We start from the raw sequence: 15446 nt of genomic DNA on the forward strand, positions 1-15446 counted from the left end.
TTTTTTGTTTGAATTGGCTAAGAATTCAACTCTTTTACTTACAGAAAATGTAAATCATGGTTATAAATTGGGAGGTAACAGGCTTAATTTTAAATAATTAAACACAAAAACGAAATGGTAATAAGGTCATAGATATCCTGGTTTTTTTCCATCTAAATACTCTCATTTTTCTCTCTTTTGTCCAAATTCTTTTACCAATTTTCTCACAACAAAATATAAACAAAAATTTCACGTTAAAGCATAAGATCTCATAAAATTGCATAAATTTCCAAAATCAAAATCTCATTGTGAGAAATTTTGGCAAATAAAAAATTTCCACGTCATTAATTTAAATTAATGACTAATAAATTTGAAACCAATCATAAATTTACATGTGTCTAATTAAATTAAAAGACGGGAAAGTTGGCAAACTAAATGATTGCACCACTTGTCTACACATTGATCCATTGGGCAATGTTAGCTAGTCTAGTCAAATTATGCCATGCGATGAAGCTAAGTTAGTCGGTAGCCCATACTTACTATAATTAATTGGGTTAAATTTAAATAATTTTTATTAAAATTTATTAGATTAAGACCAACCCAAAAGGTAGGGTCTAAAGTAAACTAAGCTCAAACTCATACAGGGCTTCCAAAATTTATAGAGGTCACCCTTCATTTGAAGCATTTAGTATGAGAGATTCAACATTCAACCATTCGTTGAGTCATTTCCATTCCCTTATCCTATAGCCAACGTTTAGAGGAATGAGGAGCTTGAGTCTTTAATCGGAGTCTACAAGAGTTAGAAGCCAAAGATTCCAAAAGATTTCCTATGAGTGAAAGATAGCCATAGAATTGACTTTGGGACAAGGTGCAACAAGAATTGTAGGTCTCGATCACATGGTTGGGGTATCGATCTGAAGCTACTGCATACGTGAGTGACTAATTCCGCTATAGAGCTATGTGTTATGTATACGCACTACTAAGCACGTCGAGACTCTTTCGAATTTTTCATGATAAAATTGATCTTATCTTCACAACCTACAAGTTGAAGAATCAATCTCTCTAAACTCAAGAAAAAGCTTACAAACCGAATGGAAGGATAATTCTCTCCTAGAATCCAAACAAGTCTTTATTATCAATGAAAAGTTGTTTTTTTAATCAATCCAAAAATGCTTCAAGATCTTCGTTTTATAATCTTGATCATGTTCTTGATCTTGGCATTGGTTTCTCCTTGCAAGGTTTCTTTCTTCGGAATATTGTCTCAACATAATCAGAAGAAATTTTAGAATCTTGATCTTGATTGTTCAATTCTTGAAATCTTTGTCCCTAGATTCCCATTCTAATCCCTTCATTGGAGTTATTGCGATCCCTGGTTTGATTTCTTGCACCTTTTTTAGTTGGATTTTGTTCTTGTATCCTCTATCTATCGTCTCCTCTATTTTCCAAGTGTTGCACGGTTTGTTGGTGAAAAATTGTTCTAGTTGTTGCATCCTTGTTCCCATCAACAAATGCATATTGTCCATACTTGTCTGAGTTTCTTCCCTCGAGTTCTCGACTTCCAACAAGCGAATAGTCGTAGATTTTGGTGATAACGGCACCAGGGGATTGAGTTGGGTTTCGACGTCCCTAACTGACTAGTAATCGCAATATTCTTGTTAGTAACTCAAACCTGCAAATTAGTTTTTGAGTTGGTCTAGTCAATTCCTAGTTTCTAGGAAATAGTTGAAGTTATTTTTAGTTGTAGTCAAGTCTAAGTTCCTATTCTTGTGGAGTTAGTGAGATTAGTTGCTAACATTGTGGAATCTATTTTTAGACTTAAGATATGTATTTATATGTGTCTTGGTTTGCTAGGGGCTTATTTGTAATTCTCTTATGGGCTTAGGGCTTTCTGTCTGACTATTTATTTGTATTACTTGAATAATAAAAAACTAGTCTAGATCGTGGTTTTTTCTCCCTGGCCTAGGGTTTTCCACGTAGTGTCTTTTTTCTCTTTCCTCTTTTATTTTCATCATGGTATCAGAGCCAGGCGTGAGTCTCCTTCGACGACCAATTTTGAGATATCCGACACGATTAAAGAAGCTGTCCAACAGTACCTAGAGACTGCCTTACCTCGCCTTCTTCAACAAATGAGTGCCGCCAGACAGACAACCCAATCGATCGACGGACAGATTAGGTCGCGCCCAGCCAAGGAGAATCGGGGACAGATTGAGTCGCGGCCGGCCGTGGAGGAACACAGGAACCCTATCGGATTCGTTGACGTTTCGGGTATAGAAGGATCTCGGCATCTAGATCCGAACGACGCCCTCTACTTCAGCCGCAGATCCATCGATCTCCCGAGTGCAGATGACGTTCGACGAGTAGATCTGGTTGCAGCCCAACCTTCCACGCACACCAGATTGGTCGATGGCGTCCAAACTCGACGAGCCTTCACCATGAATCCTAGGGTTTAGACTAGAAGCCGCGACGACTTCTTTGGCTCGACTAGCCGCAGCTTCATCGGTGGTGTCTCTGACCAGCAGCCTCTGACGGTAGATCAGCCGATCAATTCTGACTGATCCTGTCATATTTCCGACAAACTCTTCGGCAAGTGTGAATGGAGTGTGTTCTGACGAGATTAAAAGCATATTTCTTTTCCTTCATCAACAACTCGCGGATTTTGGGTCAGTTCTTGGCACAAACTCGCAAAGTGCTATGCTCCGAGAACCCGATAAACTCTTTCCATTCTTTATCTGGATCAATGGGACATTCTGCAGGAATTATTATTGGAGAAAAGTTGAATGGCCAAAATACAGGAATTATTATTGAAGAAAAGTCAAAATTAGACAGAAATTTGGCTATCTAACTGGGGAGGAACCACAGTCATGGAGTGCTTTCAATGCATGTGATTGATTGGGAAGTTATTAGTGGAGGTGATTGATTGGGAATTTATTAGTGGAGGTGATTGATTTGGAATTTATTAGTGGAGGTGATTGATTAGGAAGCTCTTCGAGAGAGAGTATAGAACCAAAAATCAAAATCATATTTTTTTACTAAGCTGCTTATTACGACATCATCACAAAGCACTCCCAAATACACTCAAATTGAGAGCCTTAAAATGAGTTAATCAAAACTGTGAGATGCAATTTCATTCAGAATCAAAATGAAGACAACTTTCTCTCCTTATTGTAATTATCTCCTATTCTACCAAAAATCTCAGTTCAAAGCACAAAACAAATCTCATTGTTGTTGTTCTTGTAACTTCTATTTCAGACACCCTTGCCATAGGGCTCCATACTAACATGAGAGCCAATCACTGCATCTTCTGGAATGAACTTCCCCCAAAACCAATGTGCCTTCCACACTCTGTTCATTTCCTCAATTGGGACATTCTTGGTCTCAGGCAAGAACCAGTAAATGAAAATGGTCATAACTGCCACAAACCCGGCAAAGAAATAGAAGAGACCAAACTTCATGTGGCAAAGCATCGAAAGGAACAGTTGACCAATGATGAATGTCCAGAACATGTTCACAGACACGTTTATTGCTTGTCCAGCTGATCGGATCTCTAGCGGGCAAATTTCACTTGGTACCAACCAACCCAACGGGCCCCAAGACCATGCAAATCCTGCCACATATATGCAGATTAAAGCCAATATGATATCTGCTTCTAGTCCTCCTGACATTGTTCCTTCACCATTGACTCCGAAGCTTTTCCATATCATACTTCCCACTGCAATCTAGGAATATGCAAAGTTGTGTCGGTTGGATAGTCTTTATGATTTAAAGGAGTATGGAATAAAGATTTGTTGGGGCAGAGTAATAGGAATATCTATAAAATATTAAATATATAGGTCACTAGCATCGCTAGCATTTTGGATCAACTTAAACTCTTGGATTAGTGTTAGTTTAATGCAGAGTTTATTACCTGCGAGATAAACATTTGGGCGCCTCCTTCAAGGAACAGAGCCTTTCTACCAAATTTGTCAACTGTAGCAATAGATACGATTGTTGCAAGGACGTTAACGGCACCAGATATAACAGCAGACATGAGTGAAGCACTGTCACCAAAACCTAGAGTTTTGTAGAGAACAGGTGCGTAAAAATGTAATCACATTGATTCCTGTAAGTTGTTGGAAGAATGGGATGATGCAGCAAATGACGAGTTGAGGCCTGTATCTTGGTCGCATGATGTTCTTCCATGGGTGTTGCACTTTCTTTGAAGCCTCACATGCATCGACGAGATCTTGAAATTCCTCGTCCACGTTAATCCCAAACCCTCGAATTTTTTCAACATCTGTCTGCCTTCTCCATGTCGCCTCGCTCGAGGATTGAGTTAGGAGTTAGGGTAGAAAGAATGCTCCCACAGTCATCATTATGGCTGGAACAGCTGCAAGAGCTAAAGAAACCCTCCATCCCCAACCATCTTTAATTTGAGCCGTTCCATAGTTAACAAGATTGGCAACCAAAATGCCAATGGTAATGGCCATTTGGAAACCAATATTTAGGGCTCCTCGAATCTTCGCCGGTGCCATTTCCGATAGATAGACTGGAACAGACTGCATTATAAGAAAGTGTACTTCAGATATTGATCGGTGTGAAAGATTACAAGATATATGATTGTAGGATAACCATTACCTGATTGGCAAAGCCAATGCCAACACCAAAGCAACAAACGACCGATGATCAACATTTCAACATTGACGGCAGCACCATTTAAGATCGCACCCACCAAAAATACTAAACCCCAACGAGCATCGACATTTTCCTTCCAAACGCCCTAGTTACCGTTGAAGCAAAGAAGGAAGCAACTAGTGCTGCCAAGTATAGTGAAGACGTGAATAACGTCAGTAGTTGGCTAAAAACTTGCAGTACTGGTTCCTCCTGATGCATTGACTTCTTGTTCATAAACTAATGGAAAAAACTTCTTGAGGAAGGGTGCCATTGAAGTCACTCCACCTGATGAGAAGAGACAAAGAAACAAAGAAAAGAACGATATCATACCATATCATATTGGAGATTTGGAGAGATCCATTGTTTTAACATGTGTCGTTGCATATATTTTAATCATCGTTTCTTTCTTGTTTCATTGAAAAGATTGAATTTCACATTAGAATGACAAAAAACACGAACATTTAACATTTTTATAATATTTTGAGATATAAAGATGAGTAGAAAACAATTCCAACCTGAAATTCCAAGATCATATCCAAAGATGAGACCGCCCATTGCGGCAACCAGACAAGTGACAATAACAAAAGTAGTGACCCCTCCCTCATGGTGTGTACCACCACCTTGAGAAACAAATCCACCTCCTGCCATTCTTTTTGTTTGTCTTTCAATTATTAAATTTTTAACACAAGATAATTTTCTTTTTTTTTTTTTGGTGTCAAAGACAAAAAAATATAAACAGAAATTGAATATACAAAAGATCAAAAGAAAAGGAAAAAGAGAACCCCTTGTTTCTCAAGGTTTAGATTCCATTATTTGTACAGTTTAGATCATGAGTTAAGGTTTATATATGGGATTGAAATGGATGATAATGGGTGGGTTTGTAGAATTTGTGGCTCTCATAACAACTTTTGCAGAAATTAAGGCTGTTGATTTGCTGACTGTTGCTCTATTTGATTGATGATTTTACTCAAGCAAACTTTTTGGGTCTTTTAAAACTATGCCATGTAAATTTTAGCCTCTAAAATTGGCAACCTTGACCAGCATGAATCTCTCTTTATTGTGAAGTTTTCTTTATTGGCCATGATTTTAATGCTTGCATTTCTGATTGCAAAATTGGTATATTAAACTAAAGGCTAAATATTAAAGCTTGCCTTTAATGTTCAGACATGTTTTTGGTTGTCCTTAATCGCTTGCCTTTAATGTTCAGACATGTTTTTGGTTGTCCCTAATCTTTTCATGTTTATCTATGTTGTCTCTTATTTTTCTCTTCAAATCTTATTTTTACTATCGAATTTATTAACAAAATGATGATATGACATCACATTATATTTTATTAATTTTTATTAATGCAACAACTGTGGGGATGGGAGATTAGACCTTAGACCTCTACGGAGGAAGGTCATGTCTATTACTATTGAGCTAAGCTCTTTGGTAAATGGATTCACCTATAAGATTAAAAACTATCCATTTCATATGACATGACCCATGTATTAACTTACGTAACTTGACAAAAAACGAGTATAACTTAACTGACATATAGTATGTGTTAGTGACCATGAGGTGTATGGTTCAAATCCCTACCCCTATTATACTAAATAAAACTTACCTAACTTGAGATGTCATGCTATTATAAAAGAATATAATCCGTTATAATTGTCTTTATGTTTACAACTTATTACCTCATAAATATAGACATGCTTTAAATTTACACACCATTAGGGGTGTTCGTGAGTTGGGTTAAAAGATAAAAAATGAAATGGTTACCAAATAAGGTCATAGATATCCTGGTTTTTTTCCATCTAGATACTCTCATTTTTCTCTCTTTTGTCCAAATTTTTTACCAATTTTTTCACAACAAAATATAAACAAAAACTTCAAGTTAAAGAATAAGATCTCATAAAATTGCATAAAATTACAAAATCAAAATCTCATTGTGAGAAATTCTGGCAAATAAAAAATTGCCATGTCATTAATTTAAATTAATGACTAATAAATTTGAAACCAATCATAAATTTATATGTGTCTAATTAAATTAAAAGACGTGAAAGTTGACAAACTAAATGATTGCACCACTTGTCTACACATTGATCCATTGGGCAATGTTAGCTAGTCTAGTCAAATTATGCCATGTGATGCTTGTAAATGAAGCTAAGTTAGCCTTAGCCCATACTTACTATAATTAATTGGGTTAAATTTAAATAATGTTTATTAAAATTTATTAAATTCTATAAATAGAGGTCACCTTTTATTTGAAGCATTTAGTCGTTGAGTCATTTCCATTTCCTTATCCGGATGCCAACATTTAGAGGAATGAGGAGCTTGAGTCTTTAGTCGGAGTCTACAAGAGTTAGAAGCCAAAGATTCCAAAAGATTTCTTATGAGTGAAAGATAGCCATAGAATTGACTGTGGGACAAGATGCAACAAGGACGGTAGGTCTCAATTACATAGTTGAGGTATCGATATGAAGCTACTGCATATGTGAGTGACTAATTCCGCTATGGAGCTATGTGTTATGTATACGCACTACTAAGTACGTGAGACTCTCTTTCGAATTTTTCATGATAAAATTGATCTTATCTTCACAACCTACAAGTTGAAGAATCAATCTCTCCAAACTCAAGAAAAAGCTTACAAATCAAATGGAAGGACAATTCTCTCCTAGAATCCAAACAAGTCTTTATTATCAATGAAAAGTTGTTTTTTTTACTCAATCCAAAAATGCTTCAAAATCTTCATTTTATTATCTCGATCATGTTCTTGATCTTGGCATTGGTTTCTCCTTGCAAGGCTTCTTTCTTCAAAATATTGTCTCAACAAAGATTCCCATTCTAATCCCTTCATTGGAGTTATTGCGATCCCAGCTTTGATTTCTGGCACCTCTTTGAGTTGGATTTTGTTCTTGTATCCTCCATCTATCGTCTCCTCTGTTTTCCAAGTGTTGCACGGTTTGTTGGTGAACAAGTTGTTCTAATTGTTGGATCCTTGTTCCCATCAACAAATGCATATTGTCCATACTTGTCTGAGTTTCTTCCCTTGAGTTCTCGACTGCCAGCAAGCGAATAGTCGTAGATTCTGGTGATAACGACACTAGGGGATTGAGTTGGTTTCAACGTCCCTAACTCGACTAGTAATCACAGTGTTCTTCCTAGTCATGAGGCCCATAAATCTTGAAACACTCTAATACCAATTTGATGTGAGCAAGTTGAGAGAGAAGGGTTTCTAAGAAAAGATGCATCTTAATTAATTCTTGAGTTCAAAAGGTTCTAGTTATTATACTGGGTTTTTTATACAAAGATAGACCCCCAAAGATCAATCATCTAAGAAGATCAACAAATCTCTGGAGGAGAATTTATGCATTCGAGATAAGGAATCAGAGGATAAAAATTAGAGACGGTAACACTTATACTACGAATCAATAAATCAAGTTCATTTCCACCAATTGAATTTCCTTGTTGAAATCTCATGTGAACACTTCTGTTAAAACTTACAAAAACGATAATTTGTCATATATAAAGATGACCTATTTGGCTATTAACTAACACACTCAACTACTAACATGCAAACTTGTTAAAACATTTGAATTCTAAGGTCTTCTTGGTACGTCCATTATTCTCTTTCTTTTTGTTATAGTCTACATACCTTAATTGAAATGTGCATTCTTTTATGAGATGCACAAAGATCAAATAGTTAACAAGAGGAGTAAGTGGGAAAAAAATAGAGAAGTGTGAGGTCATAGATTGAAGTAGGGGAAAGAGAGGAAATGAAAGGAGGTGATGGAGTGTAGAAGAACATTCATTTTTAACTATTTTTTAAGGTAAGGGTGGTAACGGGACTTTTAAAAGTTTAGAGATATTTTTACAACAATGTGTCAATAGTTTTTGTTCATATATCAATAGTACGGGTCTTTTTAATTTTTTTTTTAAGTTCAAGAGTATTTTTTAAACAAAACACTAACAATTTTTTTAAAAAAAAAAAAAAAAACTTTAATAGTAGGGATACTTTTTTTAACTTTTTTTAAGTTAAAAGATATCTTTGAAAATTTTGAAAGTTCGAGAGTATTTTTTACACAAAATATAAAGTTTAAGGATATTTTTTATAATTTAGCCGAGATAAAATGTTGAGAAGAAGGCCAAACCTTTGTTTTAATATTTATTTTTCTCAAAAATTCTTTCTGTAGCAATAGATTACAATATATATTTTAAGGTGCCATTAAAAATTCTAATTCCGAAGATGTTCCAAAGTTAGTAGGAATTTCCCTTAAAAAAATTAGGTTTTATTTATTTTTTTTTTTTTTTGCCAATTTACATTTTTAATTCCATGGTGAGTTTTGGAATGACTTCCGAGTGTTGTTGAAAGTCATTCCAACTTCGCTCACTAATACATATAATTAATATAAATAAAACAATAATATTATATATATATATATATACATATAAAAGGAGCTTATGAAAAAAAAATTCATTTACATAAAATTCTCTAAACTCTTATGAATGTCTGTTTGTTTCGCCGGTTTTCTCAGACAAATATTTAATTTCTTTATTGTTTAACACGATTTACTTTGCAAAACTAGCATGTATTATTCAGGAACTTTAAAACCTATTTAACATGAATTTTTTAATAACTTGTGGAATTTTTATACTTAAGAGATGAACGGTAAATATGTAGCCTAATTAATTAATAAGTTAAAAAATATATATATTTGTGAGAGGATTCTTGTCCTCCATTGCAATCTAGACAAAATTCAAACTTTGCTTGCCATAAAGCTTTTTGATTTATGAGAATCTGGAGACAAAAAAGAGACAATCAATAAGCATAAGAACTTTTCTTTTCTTCACTTTTTTTCCTGTCTTTTTCTTTATGCAAAACAATATGATACTACTTACTATATGGCTTCTAGAATGTTCTTATTAACCATTTCTCATTTCTTCCTCCTTTAAATTTTAAATTACCAAACAAAATTAATGTTTCACTTGAAAAATTATTCAATTTGTTTTCTATACTTTCAACATATTTTAATGTTAAATCACCGTTCTAATCTCTAAACTTTCATGTTTGTGTCTAACAAGTATAACTTTCAATTTTGTATCTAGCAAATCTTTGAACTTTCAATTTTGTGTCTAATAGGTCTCTTAATATATTCGAAGTTATTAGACATAACATTAAATCTTGTGTCTTTTAAAACGTACCCTTAGATTCATGAGTTGTATACAGATTTGAATAGGTCAAAGACATGTTAGACACAAAAGTTGTTCATGATCTTTTAGACATAAGATTAAAAGTTTAGAGGCTTGTTAGACACTTGATAAAGCTCAGAAACATATTATACACCGACTTATTTGAGGGACAACTTGTAGTCTAACCTTTTATAATTATTAAAATATTTTTGAAGTAAAAACAATTATATAACATTTAATTCTGTAAAAAAAAATAAAACAAAATAAGGAACAGGAACCAGTACTGAAATGATTGTTTATATATATAAAAACTGCCTAATGATGTATAAGAAAGTGTAAAGTTTTTGTAATCTCTCTCATTTCAAAGTCTAACTATGATTTCTTGTCCCCACAGAGCCTGCAGACAAAGAATGGCACAGTACAGTAATGGTAGCTCATCTGTTCATCAAGGAGAATCGAGCAGCCACAGCCATTTGGTATCGGTTCCGCCCTTGATCGTCTCCTACAATGATCGCATTCGTCCTCTCCTCGATGCTGTCGACAAGCTTCGTCATCTCATGATCATGAGTGAAGGCATCCAACTGCCTACCATAGTTGTTGTTGGTGATCAGTCATCGGGTAAGTCGAGCGTCCTCGAGTCGTTGGCCGGGATCAGCCTACCTCGAGGTCAGGGAATCTGCACCAGGGTCCCTCTGATAATGAGGCTCCAAAACCACTCCAATCCTGAAACCGAGCTTGTTTTGGAGTACAGTGGAAAAATGATCCACACCGATGAATCCTTCATCGCAGAAGACATCAGTACAGCTACAGAGGAGATTGCTGGCAATGGAAAAGGGATATCAAAAACGCCATTGACGTTGATTGTGAAGAAAAATGGTGTTCCTGATCTTACAATGGTTGATCTCCCTGGAATTACAAGAGTGCCTGTTAAAGATCAGCCTGAAGACATTTATGACCAAATAAAAGATATAATCATGGAGCATATTAAGCCAGAAGAGAGCATCATCTTGAATGTTTTGTCCGCAACTGTTGATTTTCCAACTTGTGAATCGATACGGATGTCTCAGAGTGTTGACAAGACGGGGATGAGAACGTTGGCAGTTGTGACCAAGTCCGACAAGGCACCAGAAGGCCTACATGAGAAGGTCACTGCAGACGACGTCAATATCGGGCTTGGTTATGTTTGCGTTAGGAACCGAATTGGCGATGAGACGTATGAGGATGCTCGAGTTGCGGAAGCCAAACTTTTTGCAACTCATCCTCTTCTTTCCAAGATTGACAAATCTGTTGTGGGAATTCCAGTCTTGGCTCAAAAGTTGGTGCAAATTCAAGCAGGTACTAAAACTAATCCCAAACGTAATGTCCAATTATGAATGATATATATATATATATAATCTTGTTACAGGTAGCATAGCAAGATGCATGCCGGAAGTGGTCAAGCAAATCAACGAAAAGTTAGCTACAAATCTTGCAGAGCTCAACAAGATGCCGAAGAAACTATCGACGGTTGCTGAGGCAATGACGACATTTATGCAGATCATAGGACAAGCCAAAGAGTCCCTCCGAAAAATTCTCCTTAGAGGAGAATATGATGAGTTTCCCGACGATGAAAAGATGCATTCCACAGCTAGGATGGTCGAAATGATCAATCAGTTCTCTAGTGAGCTTCACAAATGCATCGGAACCGACAACACGGCCAACTTTCTAATAGAAGAGATCAAAGTCTTGGAGGAATCCAGAGGCATTGGACTTCCCAACTTCCTCCCCCGCGCCGCCTTCCTCTCGATCCTGCTGAGGAAAGTGAACTTAATATCAAATTTACCAGTTGAGTTTGTGATGAAAGCTTGGGATTACATTCAGGGCATTGTCCTTGCCGTGTTGATGCGCCATTCTGAACACTATCCACAGCTACAACAGCCCATCAGACGAGCAGGGAAAAGTGTCGTCGAAGCGATGAAAGACCGAACGGTGAGTTGGATAACAGAGGTTGTAGAAATGGAGAAGCTCACAGACTACACCTGTGATGCTGCATACACAACAGAATGGAACAAGCTCATGGCCCAGCAAGAGACATTCTTAAATCAGGTGCTGAGAAGCGATTACCGCCCAGCTACCGTGTTCCTCGAGGGGTTCGGACACATCGAAGTCGGGAATTTGTGGCAGCATCCTGATGTTCTTCAGCAGGCTTTTGATCTGAAGATGAGGATGACGGCGTACTGGAAGATTGTATTGAGGAGAATGGTGGACAGCACGGCGCTGTACTTGCAGTACGGTGTGCAGAATCTGGTGAACAAGGAGATCGAGAAGGAGACTATTGGCGAGCTGATGAATCCGGCCGGGGGTGGGATAGAGAGGATGTTGGAGGAGTCGCCATCGATGTCTGTGAAAAGGGAGAAGCTGAAGAAGAGTATCAAGTTGCTGAAGGAGTCCAAGGAGATTGTTGGGAGCATTGTGGATTCTGTTTCTGTTTCCTTTAGTGATCAGGAGTGATGTGATTTCATGGTAGTTTTCATTTTAAATGCTTTGGAGTTGTCTTTTATAATGTAGTTTTTACTTTCACTTGTGTTTTCTTTAATGTAGTTCATTTCCCCTGGATCTACTTCCAAATTTCTAATTGATTCAAACTTTGTGATGAAATTAGAACTTATCTATTAGAAGGCCAAAAGTTCAAATTCAAATGAGTTATATTCGACCTAAAGAGGTATGTGATTTAATCATCTCAAAAAAATTAACTACTGTATTTCATTTTTTAAGTTAGGCATTTTATTAACATAATTAAGTTAGCCAATCTAACATGATAAAATTTAAGATACAATTTAAATTTAATTATATTTGAACAATAAGAAGTTTAAATTTGACCACTTTTACTATATTAAAATGACAAATTTAAAGTAGGTAAAGTTTAGTTCTTGAACTTTTATGGAAGTAACGATTTAGTTCTTGAACTTTGGTTTGGTTTGTAATGTTTTAGTCCTTACACTTTTAATTGTATAGTAATTTAGTCCTTGAACTTTAATATGTAACAATTTAGGGAGCGTTTGGGGCGCTGAGTGGGTTATAATAGTCAGTGTTTATTATAGTATGTGGGTTATAATAGTCTCTGTTTGTGGGTGTACATTATTTTAATTTGTGTTATAATAGTCTGTGTTTGGGGATGTACATTCTTGAACTTTGGTTTGGTTTGTAATGTTTTAGTCCTTACACTTTTAATTGTATAGTAATTTAGTCATTTGTAACAATTTAGGGGGCATTTGGGGCGTTGAGTGAGTTATAATAGTCAGTGTTTATTATAGTATGTGGGTTATAATAGTCTGTGTTTGGGGGTGTATATTATTTTAATCTGTGTTATAATAGTCGGTGCAGGTTATTATAGTGGCATAATAATTTGTGTTTGTTTTATAGGTTATTATAGTCTGGGTTATAATAATTTGTATTTGGGGTGCAAATTATTATAATAGCCAATTATAACAATATAAAATTTAAATGTATGTTATCTTAGTATATATCACAATTGATTCTACTTCTCTGTATATCAAAGGAAAATTTTAAATAAAATATCATATTTTCACGAACCTAAATAAAATTGTTTGTTCCACCAATTTGTATAAAATGTGTTGAACGTTGCATTATCCTTATTCCACCAATTTTAACCTTGTTTGACGTATCAAACTTCGTGAGCATCAAATACAATTCCATTCTCTTCCAAGGATATTAATCATTGCCCAACACATTAATATATATAGAGATAGAGAAATTTCACAAACAATAAAAAAAGAAAACCAAATCACATTCATGTCCATGAAATAGTACAGAGTGAAACATAAAAAAATATTATAAAGTACAAGCCATAATTTAGATATGTTTAAATTAAACATGGAAAAGCAGGTGATGAAAATAGTTGGTCAAGCGTTGTCTAGAAGAAGAAGCTCGCAATACTCCAATTTCATATTCGTTGGAACAGACAAAAAACTCTCTGTATTATGCACATTGTGGAATATGATATTCATAAGCTTCACCTACTATCGGGTTTGCAATTCTGGAATATCATTAAGTTCATTCACAACCTTGACACATAACTCAACCTCTGTTGCATGCTGCTCTTTCGGCCATTCAACAATGGACTTCAGTTGGTCATTTGCAAAGTCCATTGCATTTTTAAAAACCTCAACCAACTTAGATTGATATCCATAACATTTTCTCTTACTACCCCTCGATGAATTGCCTCATTCGAAACCAAAACCAGTCGGGATTCCATCAAACTCATCCTGTGACACAAATTATGTTCCTATGAATTGCCAGTAGGAGCACCTTCATGCATAGGCCCTGGCACATTTGAGGCCATGTCACCAGGTGTCTCTGCCCCTTCTCCAGTTGCCCGGTCCTTGCCGAAAACATAGGGTAAGTCATCAAAATATGGGAATGACTTGTTCCGGAGCCTTTTTGCTGCAGGATAGCTCTACATGAAGAGTGTGGTTGGTCAATATAATGGGTGACGATGAATGGAAAAAAATGTTTATGAAATTTTACCTTCACCCAACCATCAAACGTCTCTTTCTCCGCAGTGATGCATTGGAATTCTTCATCCCAACCAAACCCACTACATCAGGCCTCACATTTCTGCTATAGCTCGGTACGTTCTTTCAAGGCCTCTTACCCTACAATCTATGGTGGGGGTCTTTTGTATTCTACAGTCAGGTATCTTATCAACTATCATACGCTGTAACTGTGCCAAGTATCCAGAGCGAAAGGTCCCATTGTCTGATCTCCATCCACCAGATTCAACCAAAGTCACCAAACATTCCACTAACTTCAACTTTTCCTCCCTCGTCTAAGTGTGCTTTTGAGCTCTAGAAGAACTTGTCATCCTGCTACATGTACACTGTAGTACTATTTAAGTTGTAAAAAAAGAAATTATCATGCGATGTGTTATGTATAAGAAATGTAATTATATTAAGAAATTCGGAAATTGATTTCCAAAATCGCATCATGAAATTAAAAAAATACATTGTAAAAGCCACAAACTAAACATGAAGCTACTGATTGTTACGTAACTCCCAGTCAGAAAACATATTATGTGTCAATTCATCTCTCCATTGTGTCCATTCGTTTGAACTCTCAATATAATTGATCTCATCCCCACCAATGGTAGCAGAATGTGAGTCCACATCGTCTAGATACCCAGACATTTCGGCAGTATTCATCTTCTTATTAATAAGATAATGAAGAAGGCAACATGTCATGATCATCCGAGTTTGGACTTGCACGGGGTAGTATGATTTTTCGCGGAGTATTGCCAATCTCCCTTTCAACAACCCGAATGCCCTCTCGATGACATTCATTGCAGAAAAATGATTCATGTTAAAAAATTCTCTTGCAGTTGTTGATGCATTCCCTCCTCCACGCCATTCCAAAAGATGATATCGTTCCCCTCTATATGGTGCCAAGAAGCCCTCCGCACTTGGGTACCCAGCATCACATAGATAATAATACCCTATACAATGTCCAATTTTATGAAATCATAATCGTTGAGTACTACGATGTACGACAAGAAGTTGTTTGTGTAAGTTGTTACCCTTTGGAACCTTCAATTCGTTAGGTCGTGATATTGCATCTCCAAGCACACGAGAATCAGCTGTAGAACC

The 15446-nt window shown here is 36.1% G+C and overlaps 1 protein-coding gene and 1 pseudogene across 2 annotated transcripts in view; one reads left to right on the plus strand and one right to left on the minus strand.

Moving 5' to 3' along the window:
* LOC120079074 (dynamin-related protein 4C-like) overlaps nucleotides 1–12482 on the plus strand; it is a 29579-nt gene extending 17097 nt beyond the window's left edge. For both annotated transcript variants that reach the window (XM_039033266.1, XM_039033268.1), the window contains 2 exons: nucleotides 10199–11139; nucleotides 11210–12482. In XM_039033266.1, coding sequence (XP_038889194.1) covers nucleotides 10215–11139; nucleotides 11210–12294 — 2010 coding nt within the window. In that variant the 5' untranslated portion in view covers nucleotides 10199–10214 and the 3' untranslated portion in view covers nucleotides 12295–12482. The remainder of the gene's footprint in view (nucleotides 1–10198; nucleotides 11140–11209) is intronic.
* On the minus strand, nucleotides 2978–5323 carry LOC120079075 (annotated as a pseudogene).
* Nucleotides 12483–15446: the final 2964 nt, after the last annotated feature.

The sequence above is a fragment of the Benincasa hispida genome, chromosome 6 (assembly GCF_009727055.1).
Source record: "Benincasa hispida cultivar B227 chromosome 6, ASM972705v1, whole genome shotgun sequence".
NCBI classification, from domain to species: domain Eukaryota; kingdom Viridiplantae; phylum Streptophyta; class Magnoliopsida; order Cucurbitales; family Cucurbitaceae; genus Benincasa; species Benincasa hispida.